The sequence below is a fragment of the Aquarana catesbeiana genome, linkage group LG09, assembly GCF_042186555.1.
Source record: "Aquarana catesbeiana isolate 2022-GZ linkage group LG09, ASM4218655v1, whole genome shotgun sequence".
Lineage (NCBI taxonomy): Eukaryota > Metazoa > Chordata > Amphibia > Anura > Ranidae > Aquarana > Aquarana catesbeiana.
The window spans coordinates 23,048,025-23,063,890 of record NC_133332.1 but is presented as its reverse complement, the minus strand read 5'-3'; the positions used below and the strand labels follow the sequence as shown (position 1 = coordinate 23,063,890).

Genomic DNA, 15,866 nt, shown 5'->3' with positions numbered 1-15,866 from the left:
ATTGATTTCCTATAGCCGCCATCCACCTTTAAATAATGTGACAACATCTCCTCTCATTTGGATATTTAAGCGGCTTCCAGTCGATGGATCTGATTAAAAACACATTAAATACATCAGAGCCACACAGCGCAGGCCTTTGCTGACCAGTCCAAATGGTCATTCGATTCCCCCCTTCCATGCGAAAGCAGCGCCTTCCCCAGTCCTAGGCTAGACTTCCATGCAAAGGCTTTCAGTAGAGCCTGAGCACTTAGAGAAGGCTGCTATTACTGTGATGGCTTTGGTGAAAGTGTTCTTTTATTACTGGTTTAGAGATGTCAGGGAAGGAGATGCTTGCAGACTAGATGGGGGAATTTACTAGGTTGGACGTCTGATTATTCCAATGGCTGGGGATGGGTGCTACGGAGTCCGGGAACCCCCAGAAGGGGTTAATGCAGGCCGGCGGTGACAGTGCTTTTCAGTGCTCTTATGAATGCAATGTAACTGGAGATTGCTTGTGTAACACAAACCTTAACAGGTACAACCAGTCTCTCTCTCTCTCATTTTCTCCCAGCTTGCTGCTTGCTTGCCTCATTCACATACACACACACACTGGCTAAACTCCATTTTTGCAGTGATGGATAGCTGCATGTTCACTATATAAAGAGCGTTATTAGCAGACTGTGACCTGCATTGAGTGGCGGTGCTCCTGTCACTTCAGCAGCTCATGCAAAAAGGACCCCTTTTTCCACCCCCTGCGCCATGCACACCACCTAAAATGACTTACAGATCAGCAGCGGAGCATTTGCTATGTGGTGTTTATGTCCCAGCAATTTATTTCCACGCCAAAACCTTTCTTTATTTCCCCAATTGCCTTGGAGATTGTGTTACGCACAATACATTTGCATCGATTCAAAACCTGTTTTCAGCTCCCTGTGCCATAGACCAGCCTTTAAAATGACTTGGAGATCAAGTTGTACAGTTCCTCAGTAGGACAATGATGCTTTAGAATGAAACCTTTCCTTTTTTTTTTTTTTATTTAGTTCCTTTTCTTCTTTTTTTTTTATTCCAAGGACATGTGATTGCAAATCAAAGAGCGAATGGTAAACATGCATTCAAACAGGAAAATGATTCATTTAAAGGAAAGAAGAAAAGAAGCAAAGCTATTGATCTTGGAGGGGGTATGCCTGTACCTGCAGCAAAAGCTTGCGAATTGTCAGGGTTTTTATGCTCAGCTCAGCTGAATGCCAGGCACACATTAAAAATTGCTATCTCTTCTCTTCATGCATGGATTGGAAAGCCCAGCTTGTAAGCCGAGGTGCTATATGAACATTATGCATGCTTGGGGATATAAGCATCTCACTACCATGGTGAGCTGACATAAAAGAATGGAGTGCAGGGAAAACAAAAACAGGCAGGGTCAGCAAGGAGGCCTGAAGGAGTAAAGACAAAGTTCCATGAGGTTCAAAGGCTCTGTAGGGTATGGGGATGGCATCTTAATGAAGAAAGACAGACAACTTGCAGGTTCAAGGGGCTCTGGAGTGGCCATCTTGGGATATGGAGTTGCAAAGGAGAGCAGATCAAAAGGACTTCTGCACATAGGAAGGGAAAAAAGGGTGTCAAGGCTTGAAGTAGATTGACGCAAGAAGAGTTTTGTAGCAGATCAGTAAAGCGGTTGAAAGGTCAGTGGTTTCCAGGATACAAATCCTATGGGGGTCACAAATAAAGTGGCCTGGACACATAAAAGACAAGGATGCTCCGTAAGTGCAAAGATAAGAAAAGCCAGGATGAGGTTTTCTGGAGTGACAAGCCATGAGGGTCACAAATAGGAGGATCTGGCTGGCTAAAAGGCAAGAAACATGGAAAGGGTGGTGTGTGAGAGCAAAGGTATGGTTCTGTAGGGTTGAGGGTTCTTAGGATGAAAAGTTATGAGGTCAAAACATCTAGGGTTCTGTGGAAGGAAGGTTTTCTAAGGAGCCTAAGAAGGCAAGGTTTTCTAAGGAGCGATGCCAATGGACCACAGCTCCAGGGCTTCTGAGGAGCAAAGTTAAAGGGCCAACACATGGCCTGGAGAAGAAAAAAGAGGAGGTTGCAGATTAAGAGGTTTCTAAGAAGGGACCAAAGAATGCAGGGGTCAGCGGAAATAGAGAAGAGGTTGCAGGTATAAGGGTTTCTAAGGAAGGAGCATGCAGGGGTTTGGAGAACAAAAAAGAAGTTTCAGGTTTAAAGTTTCAAGGAGCAAGGCTACGGGACCAAATCAAGCATTGGTCTGGAAAAAGGAAGGGTATGCAGGTTCAATTTATTCTGAAGAAGGATCTGCAGGTTTAAAGGTTACTAAATAGCAAAGCTAAGAGTCCAAAGCATGCAGGGGTCTTGAGAAAAACAAAAACAAAGGTGATGCAGGTCTAAGGGTTTCTAAAAAGCAAAGCTAAGAGGCCAAAGAATGCAGTGGTGTGCGTAAAAAGGAGCAGAGGTTCCAGGTTTAAGGGTTTCTGAGGAAGGGTCAACAGGTTTAAGGGTCTGAAAAGCAAAGCTAAGGGGCCAAAGCATGCAGGAGTCTGGAGGAAAAAAAACGGTCTGTTGGTTTAAGGGTTTATAAGGGGCAAAGCTAAGATGAAAAATAATACAGGGGTCTAGGTAAAAAAAAGAAGAGGTTGCAGGTTTTAGGATTTCAGAGGCAGGGTCTGCAGGTCTAGGAGTTTTTAAGGAAAGGTCTGCAGGTTTAAGGTTTTTTGAAGGAGCAAAGATATGGGCCAAAGAATGCAGGGGTCTGGGGAAAAAAAGAAGGGGTTAAAGGTTTAGGGGATTCTGATAATCGAATCTAAGCCACCACAGCATGCAGAAATATAAAAAAGTAGGGTGTACAGGTTTAAGGAATTCTAATGATCAAATATAAGGCACCATCACAGAAAAAAATGGTCTGCAGGTTTAAGGGTTCAGAGAAGTAAAGGTAAGGGGCTAAAGCATGCAAAGATCCGGGGTAAAACAAAAGGTTTGCAGGTTAAGGGTTTCTGAGGAAGGGTCTGCGGGTTTAGTGGTTTCTAAGAAGCAAGGCTAAGCAATCACAAGCTGAAGAGGTCTGGGGGAAAAAAGAAGGATCTTCAGCTTTAAGGATTTCTGAGGAGCAAAGATAAGGGACCACATCATGCAGAAATCTGAAAAATCTGAAGAAGGGTCTGCAGGTTTACGTGTTTCTGAAGCTTCTAAAGAGCCAAGCTAGGGGACAGCAACATGCAAAGATCTGGGGGGGGGGGGGGGGGGGGAGAGAGTATGTAGCCTTTCTGAGGAAGGCTCTGTAGGTTTAAGGGTTTCTGAGGAGCAAAGATACATGCAGAGATCTGAAAAAAAGGTCTGTAGGTTTAATGATTTCTGAGTAAGGCTTTACAGGTTTAAGAGTTTCAAAGGAAGGGTTTGCAGATTTCAGAGGAAGGGTCTACACGTTTCAGAGGAGGGGTTTGCAGGTTTAAGAGTTTCAAAGGGAGGGTCTGCAGGTTTTAGAGGAGGGGTCTGCAGGTTTAAGAGGAAGGGTCTGCAGGTTACAGAGGACGGGTCTGCATGTTTAAGGGTTTCTGTGGAAGGGTCTGCAGGTTTCAGAGGTAGGGGCTGCAGATTTAAGGGTTTCAAGCGGAGGGGTCTGCAGGTGTAAGAGTTTCTGAGGAAAGGTCGGAAGGTTTAAGGGTTACAGAGGAATGGTCTGCAGGTGTAAGAGTTTCTGAGGAAGGCTTGGAAGGTTTAAGGGTTAGGTCTGCAGGTATAAGAGTTTCTGAGGAAGGGTCTGCAGGTTTAAGGGTTACAGAGGAAGGGTCTGCAGGTCTAAGGGTTTCTGAGGAAGGGTCTGCAGGTTTAAGGGTTACAGAGGAAGGGTCTGCATGTTTTAGGGTTTCAGAGGAAGGGTCTGCAGGTGTAGGAGTTTTTGAGGAAGGGTCTGCAGGTTAAAGGGTTTCAGAAGAAGTACAGCTAAGGGACTTCTGGGGACAAGAAATAAAAGGTGATTGTAGGTGAGATGTCTGAGAGATGATGAAGACAGCAATAAGATCCTGGGCTGAGCCATGCATTGCAGAGCCATCTCTCCAGCAATCCTCCATCCCCGGACAATCAGCACCACGGACATCTCCCTCTCGCAGCCTCTCTCTGCTGACTGAGGAAGTTTTACTCCCCTTTTGGAAATTTGAAGCAGCCCAGCCCCAATCAGAAGCCCCACCGCCCCTCCTCCCCCCGGGCACCCTGTGATAGGCTGGTGCATGGAGTATGTGAGCGCTCCTCTCTCCCCCTCCCTTCCCCTCTCCTCTCCTCTCTCCTCTCTCTCTCTCTCTGTGTTCGCAGACTGCACTGGCACTAGTTAGCAGCAGCAAAGAGAAGAGACACATCTCGGAGCTCCCACACTACTACAGCATAGAGGAGGAGAGCCTGGGCACAGGCAGACAGCTCTGTCTATGGATCATTGCATGGCACAAGGAACTCCATGAGATGCAGCAGAAGACATCAGGATCCTGAGACACCCATTTGGATCTTTATCAATTTTTTTTCTCATCCTGCAAATAAAAAAATAAGAGAGAAAAAAGAAAAGAAAAGAAAGAGAAGCTTGTTAATGGAATCACAGTCAGTCTGGGGAGTGAATTGTTTGGAGAGGACTTACTGATTGCCCAAAGACTCCCCCCCACCACCTACTGCTACTACTACTGCATCCCTAACGGATTGTATCAGCTGCACTGTTGGACTGCCATTGCACCCCACCTGCTACCCCCCCCCCCCCCCCTCCAAGTGCCAGTCTCACTTTGTCTTGCCTGCAAGGTGGCTACTTGGCTTCTCTTTGATTCTTTGCGAGAAGGGACATCTCTGAGCATTGCACCATGAATGAAGGCTGCTGAGACTGGTTACATTGTTAATTGCTGGAAGCTGAATGGCAATGGATCAGAGGGTGTAAAGAAATTTAAAAAAAAAAAGGAATTTGGGTTTTTTTTTGTTTTTGTTTTGTTTTTTTTATTTTATTTGGACTTTGTGTCATGCTCCATAAAACCTGTCCACCCCAATGCAGCTCCCATGAAGACCAGAACTGATTGCAAGCCATGAGGACGCGGTTAAAGAGAGCTGCTGTGTGATCGCATCGTTTCCATGAGACATTGTGCATGCAGGGCAGGTGCCCCAGTCTGCTCTGGGCACTTCTTTTTGCCTCCCCTCGCTTTGAGCCCCCACAGGGGCCAGCTGCGCTGGAAGAAGCAAGCCAAGTTGCAGAGGAACTGCTTGAGAGAGGCTTCCCCCCTACCCAAAAAATAAGGGTCACAGTGAGTTACCTACATGTTTTTTGCTGATTTCTGTCTCTCCTCTTCATCCCTTTTCATTCTGCTGCCTGAGATTAATTGCCCCCTAAATCCAGCCTCCAGCTCTCCAGCAAGGGAGCAGGGACTATGTGGCTTTGGATCAGGAAAGACATGGATGTATTGCACATTCTTCTGTTGCTGGTGGTGTCCTGGAGCCGAACCCGGGCTCTGATCAACTTGAAATACACGGTGGATGAGGAGCAGAGAGCTGGCACCCAGATAGCCAATGTGGCCAGGGATGCCAAGGATGCTGGTTTTGTGCTAGACCCCAGGCAGCCTGCCTTCAGAGTGGTTTCCAATTCTGCTCCTCACCTGGTGGACATCAATGCATCAGGGCTGCTGGTCACCAAGCAGAAGATTGACAGGGACATGTTGTGCAGGCAGATGCCCAAATGTGTCATCTCACTGGAGGTCATGTCCAACTCCATGGAAATTTGTGTCATTAAAATAGAGATTAAAGACCTCAACGACAATGCACCCAGTTTCCCCACCGACCAGATCGATCTGGAGATTTCGGAAACGGCCAGTCCTGGCACCAGGATTCCCCTGGAGAGCGCCTATGATCCAGATTCTGGCAACTTTGGGGTCCAGACCTATGAGATCACACCCAACGACCTGTTTGGCTTGGAGATCAAGACCAGAGGAGATGGCTCACGGTTTGCTGAATTGGTGGTGGAGAAAAACCTGGACAGAGAGACCCAGTCTCATTACAATTACATCATCACGGCCCTGGACGGTGGGGACCCCTCCAATTTTGGGACTGTGGAGTTAAACATCAAAGTGATAGACTCAAATGACAACAACCCAGTTTTTGAGGAGCCTGCCTATACTGTCAATGTCCCTGAGAACTCCCCTTTAAATGCCTTGGTCATTGACCTCAATGCTACTGATCCAGATGAGGGTACCAATGGTGAGATTGTGTATGCCTTTAACAGCTATGTGTCTGACAAAACTAGGGAGCTCTTTAAGATAGATCCCAAAACTGGTGTAATTACAGTCAGTGGGGCTATAGACTATGAGGAAGGGCATGTGTACGAGATTGACGTCCAAGCCAAGGATTTGGGACCCAACTCCATCCCTGCCCATTGTAAAGTGACTGTGAATGTGTTGGATGTGAATGACAATGTCCCTGTTATCAACTTACTCTCTGTCAACAGTGAGGTGGTGGAAGTAAGTGAGAATGCTCCACCTGGCTATGTCATAGCTTTAGTAAGGGTCTCAGATAGGGACTCTGGTATCAATGGTAGGGTGGTCTGCAAACTCCTAGGCAACGTCCCCTTCAGACTTCAGGAATATGAGAGCTTCTCCACCATTTTGGTAGATGGGAGGTTGGACAGGGAGCAGAGGGACCAGTACAATTTGACTATCCAGGCCAAAGACAGTGGCAACCCATCACTCCAGTCCACCAAGTCCTTCACTGTGAGAATCACTGATGAGAATGACAACCATCCCCATTTCTCCAAAACCTTCTACCAGGTCATTGTGTCTGAAAATAACACCCCAGGGGCTTACTTACTCTCCGTCTCAGCCAGGGACCCCGATTTGGGATTAAATGGCAGTGTGTCCTATCAACTGGTGCCATCTCAAGTGAGGGACATGCCGGTTTTCACCTATGTGTCTATCAACCCAACCACGGGAGATATCTATGCCCTCAGATCCTTCAACCATGAGCAAACCAAGGCTTTTGAATTTAAGATTTCGGCCAAGGATGGTGGCACTCCACCGCTGCAGAGTAACGTCACCGTTAGGGTCATTGTGGTGGACGTCAATGACAATACCCCTGTGATTACCGCTCCACCTTTAGTCAACGGCACCTCTGAGGTCTACATCCCCAGAAACGCAGGGGTAGGCTACCTAGTGACTGTGGTTAAGGCCGACGACTATGACGAAGGGGAGAATGGCAGGTTGTCCTATGAGATTACGGAAGGGGACAGGGGCTTCTTCGAGATCGACCAGATCAATGGGGAGATTAGGACCACCAGGACTTTTGGGGAAAACTCCAAGACAACTTATGAACTGATTGTGGCAGCACAGGATCATGGGAAGCCTTCTCTCTCAGCCTCTGCTTTGATTCTGATCTACCTATCCCCGGCCCTGGATGCTCAGGAATCTATAGGATCTGTTAACCTGTCTCTGATTTTTATCATTGCCTTGGGATCTATCGCCGCTATCCTTTTTGTCACCATGATCTTTGTGGCTGTCAAATGCAAGAGGGACAACAAGGAAATCAGAACCTACAACTGCAGGTAAGGGGGGTCCATTGATGTGTTTATGACCTATCTGGGCACTATTGTATTCAATATACATGTATAATATGGATGTTATAGCCACAGGCATTGTTTTATTAAGAGCATATAGCAACCACAACAGCAATTCCATGATAAGAGACGCAATGGGGCTTATTTACTAAAGCTGGAGAGCGCAACATTCAGGCTTACTTCTGCATAGAAACCAACCAGCTTCCAGGTTTTATGGCCAAAGCTTAATTGAACAAGCTGATGTTCGAAGCTGACCGGCTACCATGCACAGCTGCACCAGATTCTGAGTGCACCAGTTTTAGTAAATACCCCCCCCAATGTTTACTCTGCGTTTCCTTGCTTACAATTATCCTTGTAGGATTCCACCTGCTGCAGACAGCAAAGCTCTTTAAGAAATTATTCTGTTGTCTTGCAGTCATTTTTGTACTGGTTACGGATAGGTGGGCACTGAAGTCTACGCAATCAGCTGTCTTTAATCCCGCCTCTGGCACTGTAAAAGTTAACGACTGGCACAGAACTAAAAATATATATATATATATTATTTTTTTAAATTTTTTTTAAAGGGAAAGAGTTTAACATATAATAGGTGCACTAGTGACTGTTGTATTTTCAGATTTTGAAAAAAAAAAAAAAAAATTGCAGGTGTCTACAGTTTGCAGCAAAACATTCATGTCAATGTATAGCCAGCAGTAACTGAAGCCAAGATGGTTACAGGGGGAAAAAAATGCAATATCTATTTTCAGCCACTAGGTGGCACTGTATGTCCAAGGAAAACACATTTCCAGTTCCAGCCAAGTAGATAGACTGGAGTTGAATCTCAGTTGGAATTTGAAAGAATTAAATGCAAAAATAATGATTTTTACATTTCAATGCATGCCTGTAGAGGTGATTACATTCAATTCAGCCCCTTTTCTCTTAGCGTTGTCTTCTTCTTCTTCTGCAAAAAAAGGCTCCTGTAACCGAAAAAAGCATTAAAAAATGGTGGAATAAAAAAAAAAGAAAAAAATAAAGCAGTTTAGTACTAGATTAATTATTGATTCACCCTTCTTATCAGCTTATGTGAGATTTGCAAGCACTTACTTATATCAGTAACAAATTGCAAGTGCAGCGGCTCTGCATAATGAAAACATTTTTGTTGCAAGGCTGCGTTGCTGCAATTTGGACAAAGATGTTTACATTACGACCCAATTTTTTTTTTTTTTTTTTGTGCGGCTTTGTGTAAAGGGCAATAATACCAGTATTTTTTTTTTTTTTTTGCACCCTTGTCCGCACAACACAAAAAAAAAAAAAAAAAACTTTGGTTGACAAATGCTAAACCCTGCATGAATATCAATGAGGTTGCCCTGTAGCCAAGCTGCAGTGTTTTATACAGTTATAATCTTGTTACCGCTACATTGACACTGCCTCCTCTTATATTCATCACGCTCAGCTCTTCCAAGGTGTGAAGAGCACAAAAAAAAAAAAACATCTTATGCCTTGACAAAAAAAAAAGCACATCTGCTCAATTTATATTCTTTTTTTTTTTTTTTAATTTTATTTATTTTTTTTTTAGAATTGCACCAACAAGGTAACATTGCGCTGCCAGCTATTTTTTGCATGACCACATCACTAGATTCTGAATCTTTAGACTTGTGTTTGTTGAGTGCTTCACCCCCCCCCTTCCCCCCTACTCCACAAGCTGTTATGGTACTACAAGTCCCAGCGTGTTTTTCAGCAGGCTCAACCTTGATGACGTTTAAATATTAATAAAAAAAATAAGAATAAAGGATATCCAGTCTAATAAATCAATTGCAATGCCTATTTTGCAAGCTTGCAGCACCCCCCCCCCGACCGTTGACGAAAAACTATTAATCCCAGCATTACTGGCACGCTGGGGGACGGCGGGACTTGTAGTTCTACCATAGCTGGAGTACCACTGTTTTTTGCTGCATGCGATGTTTTACTAATATATTTCATCCATAGGGACCCCCCTACGGCACTCTGAGGGGTTTGCCCGGTTCTTGTAGTCCATCATCAACCATCGTAGATTGTCCAACAATTTCGTGCCTTAGACCTTGTATCCAGTACCGGTGCTTGGAAACGGTGTCAGCCAATTACGTAGCTAGCCAGATGCAGACATGTAAAGGTTAAGCGGTATTTATTCTAGGACTGTGCTTTTTTTGGGGGGGGGGGGATTTTGGAGGAATCAGTTAACCCCAACTAAAGGGTTCATTGTTGCAGCTGCCGAAGAATGCAGCCAGATTGGGTGATCTTTCAAGAAAATGACCATTTAGGTTGTTGCGTTAGCCAGATGCAGATATGCAAGGGGTTAATAGTGACCCCCCCCCCACCCCGAATTCGTTGATTTTGCATGCATGCATCATGGACGGGGGTTATTGTCGGCTCCTTTATGAATTAATTGATATATTGATTGCAATAAATGCATCCAGTTGCATCCTATGAGATGTAACGGGGGTGTCCAGGTGGATGGCTATGGAAATAAGTCACCCGATGCCGGCGCAGGCATCTGCCCCCCCCCCCCCCCCCCCCCCCCCCCCTGTCTTCACACTGCAGACCCGCTGCTGATGTATTGTGTCAATGGTGCAGAGAGAGGGAGAGAGCTTGCGATCTGTCAGCACCGAGAACCCCCTGCCCGGGCACAGGGGGGGCATCGCTATGTTTTTTGTTATGCCCGACTGGCAGCCGTATGGAAGTGGCAATGTACACCGGCCGCATGCATGGGTGGCTCACGCTTGGCTCTGCAATGGAAAGCTAGCCTTCTCCTTTCCTCCTGTGATACAAAATATTCTAAATTATTCAAGCGGAAGGAGAATATGTAAAAAAAAAAAAAAAAAAAAGCAGTTGATGGGCAGGTAGAATTAAATTCCCCACCACCACTACCACCAATCTTTTTTTTTTTTCCCTTTATGGTTTGAGAAGCTCGATGACTTTTTGCGTCTGAGGTTCCAGCCTGGAGATTTGATTTTGTGGCTTTTTATTTCTGTCATGATGGAAATGTCATTGAGACTAAAATATAAATCCAAGTCGTATTTTTTAGTTTTATGTGACATTTCCAATTGCAGATCATGGTCCTCATTTATTACCGTCACTTAGGTCAGTTTTTCGGCAGTGGCGTTCCGCAGGAGAAATGTCACGACCAGATTAACCCTTCCCTGGCAGCAAGCACTGAGCCTAACGGGGGGGGGGGGGGTTTGTTATGATTTATATAAGGGGATCAATGAAGAGAGCTTTGAGATCCTTATGAACCTAAGGTAGGGTTGCCATGTCCAGATTGACCCCTCCTTAGCTGTGAGGACTCAGTTTAACTGGGGGGGGGGGGTCTCCATGATAGATAAATATAAGGAGATCAATGAAGATGGCTTTAAGATCCTTATGGACCCCTTCTTGGGTTGCCATGTTCAGATTAATCCTCCCCTAATTGTAGGCACTAAAACTTAAAGGGGGGGGGGCTTATTTATAAATGAACATAATGGGATCGATAAAGATGAGTATAAGATCCTTATGAACCCATTCTAGGGTGGCCATGTCCAGATTAACCCCTCCTTAGCTGTAAGGACTCAGTTTAACTGGAGGGTCTCCATGATAGATACATATGATGGGGTCACTGAAGATGGCTTTAAGATACTTATGAATCTATTCTTGGGTTGACGTGCTCGGAATAATCCTTCCTTGAGTGTAAACATTGAGCTTAATAGGGGGGGGGGGGTGCTTAGTTATAGATGAACATAATGGGATTCGTGAAGATGGGTTTGAGATCCTTATGGACCCAATCTAGGGTTGCCATGTTCAGATCAACCCTTTCTTTGCTGTAAGTTTAACTGGCATTTTAGATGAATATAATGGGATCAATAAAGATGGTTTCAAGATCCTTATGGACCCATTTTTGGGTTGCCATGTTCGGGTTAATCCTTCCTGGTGGACATCATGGGATTGATGAAGATGGCTTTGGGACCCAATCTAAGGTTGCCATGTCCAGATGAACCCTTCCTTGACTGTATGTTTAACTGGGGGTCTCCACGCTAGATAAATATAATAGAATTAATGAAGATGGTTTTGAGATCCTTATGGACCCCTTCTTGGGTTGCCATGTCTTGACTAACCCTTGCTGAAGTGTAAGCATTAAGTTTATAGGAGGGGGCTCAGTTATAGATGAGCATAATGGAATTGATGAAGATGGTTTTAAGATCCTTATGGACCTATTCTTGGGTTGCCATGCCTTGACTAACCCTTGCTTGAGTGTAAGCATTAAATTTAACGGGGGGGGGGGCTCAGTTATAGATGAGCAGTTATGATGAAAATGGTTCTGAGATCCTTATGGATGCATTCTAGGGTTGCCATGTCTGGATTAACCCTTCCCTGCCTGAAAGCACTGAGCTTAACAAGGGCTTATGGCAGAGATGAATATAATGGGATTTGAGATCCTTTCGGACCCTTTCTAAGGTTGCCACCTCTAGATAAACCCTTGCCCTGCCTGTAAGGACTGAGCTTAACAGTGGGGCCCAGTATAGAAGAATATAATGGGATTGATGAGGATTGCTTTAAGACGCTTAGGACCCATTCTAGGGTTGCCATATCTGTAGTAACCCATCCCTAAACTGCAAGGATTGAGTTTAGCAGAGGGCTCAGTTATAGATGACCATAACAGGATCAATGACGATTGCTTTGAAATGCTTATGGACCCATCCAAGGGTTTGCCATGTCCAGATTAAGCCTTCCCCACCTGCGGGGACAGAGCCTAACAAGGGGGGCAGCTCTGGTATAGATCAATAGAAATAAAATTGACAAAATAGATTTGAAGTCCTTATGGACCCATTCTCGGGATGCCAAATTAACCCTTCCTCACCTGTAGGGACCGAGCCTAACGAGGTAAGGTGGGAACCTTGGCTCTGGTATAGATCAATAGAAATAAAATTGACAAAAATTGCTTTGAAAATTGTTATGGACCCATTCTAAGGATGCCATGTCCAAATTAACCCTTTCTCACCTGTAGGCACTGAGCCTACCGGGGATGGGGGCGCAAGGGGGGGGGGGGGATGACTTAGCTCTGGCATAGATCGATAGAAATGGAATTGATAAAAATTGCTTTGGACTTTTTTCTGCAGTTGCCCCGGTGAATCACCCATCAGTAGGAAAACACTGCGTCAGTAAGACTCCGACAGCCCCACAAATTATATTAGCCGAATATTCTTCAGCCAACCAGTTCCCCTTTATGTGTAAAAAAAAAAAAAAAAAAAAAAAAAGCAGTCAGTAAATCTGTAATGCGATTACTAGTTGTCAGTAAAACACGTCAGTAAATCCAGACCTACAAAGCCTGTTGCTTTTAAATCCCTGTCTAAATGCACCTTTTGACTTCATGAGCCTTATAAAACTGCGCTAGTCAGTAAAGATAATGCCACCCCTATCTGTCAGTAAAAACCCATCAGCCTACAAATATCTTCTTTTTTTTTTTGGCTAAGCGACACCTGAATCCCATCCCCCTTCTACCTGTTGTGCTCCTTCCCTTTCATTTAATGTATCTAATTATTTTAAATGTTCAAAAAAAAAAAACGAAGCCTTTGGGAAGAAGTGTCAAGTCCGCGGAGCTGGCAGAGCGGGGGTTAAAGCCATTACCGCATTAAAAACATGATGTGTCCTTAATTATACATGTAAATGAGATCAATTCTGTTTAATCTCAAGCGCAATGCATCTGTTTTCATTTTTTACTTTTACGTACGAAAATCATTCGCTGCCTATGCAGAGAAAACGGAGTAAAAGGAATAAAAAGAAAATCCCCCCCCCCCCCCAGACGTAAAAATAGCAATTATATAACGCTCGCATCCCCATATACAAGCTGGATTTCACCTACAAATAGAGCACAATGTGCCCCCGATGTGTAATACGGGTATAATGTACTGATGCTACACTGCAGTTATCTGGAGTAATGGTATATAGCATGTTGGATGTACAGCATCTTATTAAAGCAATGAGGGAACGGCTTTTCCAAGATAGGAGCTTATTCCTCGCCACTGAATGTCGTCTTTTTTTTTTTTTTTCCTCCCCTTTGCAAGCAGTTGTGTTTTAAGAATTTTTTTTTTTGCTTTTCTGTTTACTTCTAAAGTCACTAATTTTACACATGCTTAAAAAATGCTTAAAAAAAAAAAAAGCAGAAGCCTCAGGTGAGATGAGCTTGTTCTTTGTTACGTCTCCCGATAACCTGCCATGGTGTTTTTTTTTTTTTTTTTTACTTATAAGACGAAATGTGTAAAAAGGCAAGCGGGCTCTATTTTTCGATCCACACACGGAGCTGTCATCGATTAATTTTCACTTGTCAATCATGGCTCAGTAGCATGTCATACTTAAACTGTTGCTTTGAAACTCTTTATTCTGCAAGTCGACAGAAGTCTATAAACAGCTCCGGTTTGCCACTCGTTGGTGATAATAAGCTGTAGAGTTGGGACCACTGAGTATAAGCAGAGATGTGGGTCCTACCAGACCCTGCGAATGGGTCACTGTATGGTCAAAACAATCTCTATCTATCTATCTATCTATCTATCTATCTATCTATCTATCTATCTATCTATCTATCTATCTATCTATTTCAGATATTGGTCCTACCACAACCTGCAGGTGGCCCATTGTATGTTAGGACCAACGACTGGATATACTCAGTGGTCATATATATATATTTTTAATTCTATAGATTCCAGACATGTGTACTACCACACCCTGTAAGTGGCCCATTGTATGGACAAATCAATATATATATATTTCAGACATTGGTCTTATCACACGCTGCAAGTGGTCCACTGTATGGTAGGACCAACATTTGGATATACTCAGTGTTATATATATATATATATTTTTATCCTATATATTCCAGACATTGGTCTACCAGGCCGACCTGTAAGTGGTCCATTGTATGGTAGGACCAACGACTGGATATACTCAGTGGTCATATATATAAGTTTAATCCTATATATTCCAGACATTAGTCCTACCATACCCTGTAAGCGGCCCATTGTATGGACAAATCAATATATATATATATATATATATATATATATATATATATATATATATATATATGTATGTTTAATCCTATATATTCCAGACATTGGTCCTACCAGACCCTGTAAGTGGTCCATTGTATGGTAGGACCAAGGTTTGGATATACTCAGTGTATATATATATATATATATATATATATATATATATATATATATATATATATTCCTATATATTCCATAATACATTAGTCCTACCACACCCATTAAGTGGCCCATTGTATGGACAAATCAATATATATATATATATATATATATATATATATATATATATATATATATATATATATATACATTTCAAATATTGGTCCTACCACACCCTGCAAGTAGTCCATTGTATGGTAGGACCAATGACTGGATATACTCAGTGGTCATATATATAAGTTTAATCCTATATATTCCAGACATTAGTCCTACCACACCCTATAAGTGGCCCATTGTATGGACACATCAATATAAATAAATATATATATTTATATTTAATCCTATATATGCCAAACATTGGTCCTACCTGTAAGTGGTCCATTGTATGGTAGGACCAACGTTTGCATATACTCAGTGGTCATATATATAAGCTTAATCCTATATATTCCATACATTAGTCCTACCACACCCTGTAAATGGCCCATTGTATGGACAAATCAATATATATATATATATATATATATATATATATATTCCAGACATTGGTTCTACCACACCCTGCAAGTGGCCCACTGTATGGTGGGACCAACATCTGGAATATGCTCAGTAGCCACCCTAATATGTGGATGAAGTTGGAGAATAAATCTATAAAGGCACCATCCCTTTTGAAATCAAGATAATTATTTTCCTTATAAAACCCCTACATGGGGAAGGAATAGCATGAAATAGGACTTTCATTGTGCCAAAATAGGGGCAAAAACCACAATACCACTAAAATTCAAGCTCTTTATTACAAAGATCAAAACAAGCAATGATAAAACATAAGCACTGCACCACATTGCCGGCCATATCAGAACCTGTCACATAGGCTGTGTCATAGAGATGTGGTGAAGCATCGCAAGCCATATCCACATTTGTCATATGAACAGTATAATAAAGGGATGCTGGATCGACGCGTTTTGGTCTTAATGCTTCCTCAGGATCCACACCCATTTGCAAAAGCGATATGGCTATAACAATGTAATCATACGCGTAGGAAAAAATTCATACATTACAAAAACAAAATTATATAATAACATTATTACAACTACAGATCATCAAGGTAGTGGTGGATAGAAAGAAAAAAA

At 43.1% G+C, this 15,866-nt stretch overlaps 1 protein-coding gene across 1 annotated transcript in view; it reads left to right on the top strand.

Annotated features, from left to right (window-relative positions):
- Positions 1–4,255: 4,255 nt before the first annotated feature.
- The window catches only part of PCDH19 (protocadherin 19), a gene marked incomplete in the record, with an annotated part of 161,938 nt that continues 150,327 nt past the window's right edge, over positions 4,256–15,866 (top strand). Inside the window, 1 exon segment of the mRNA XM_073598137.1 lies at positions 4,256–7,541. Within this exon segment, the coding sequence (XP_073454238.1) occupies positions 5,382–7,541 (2,160 nt within the window).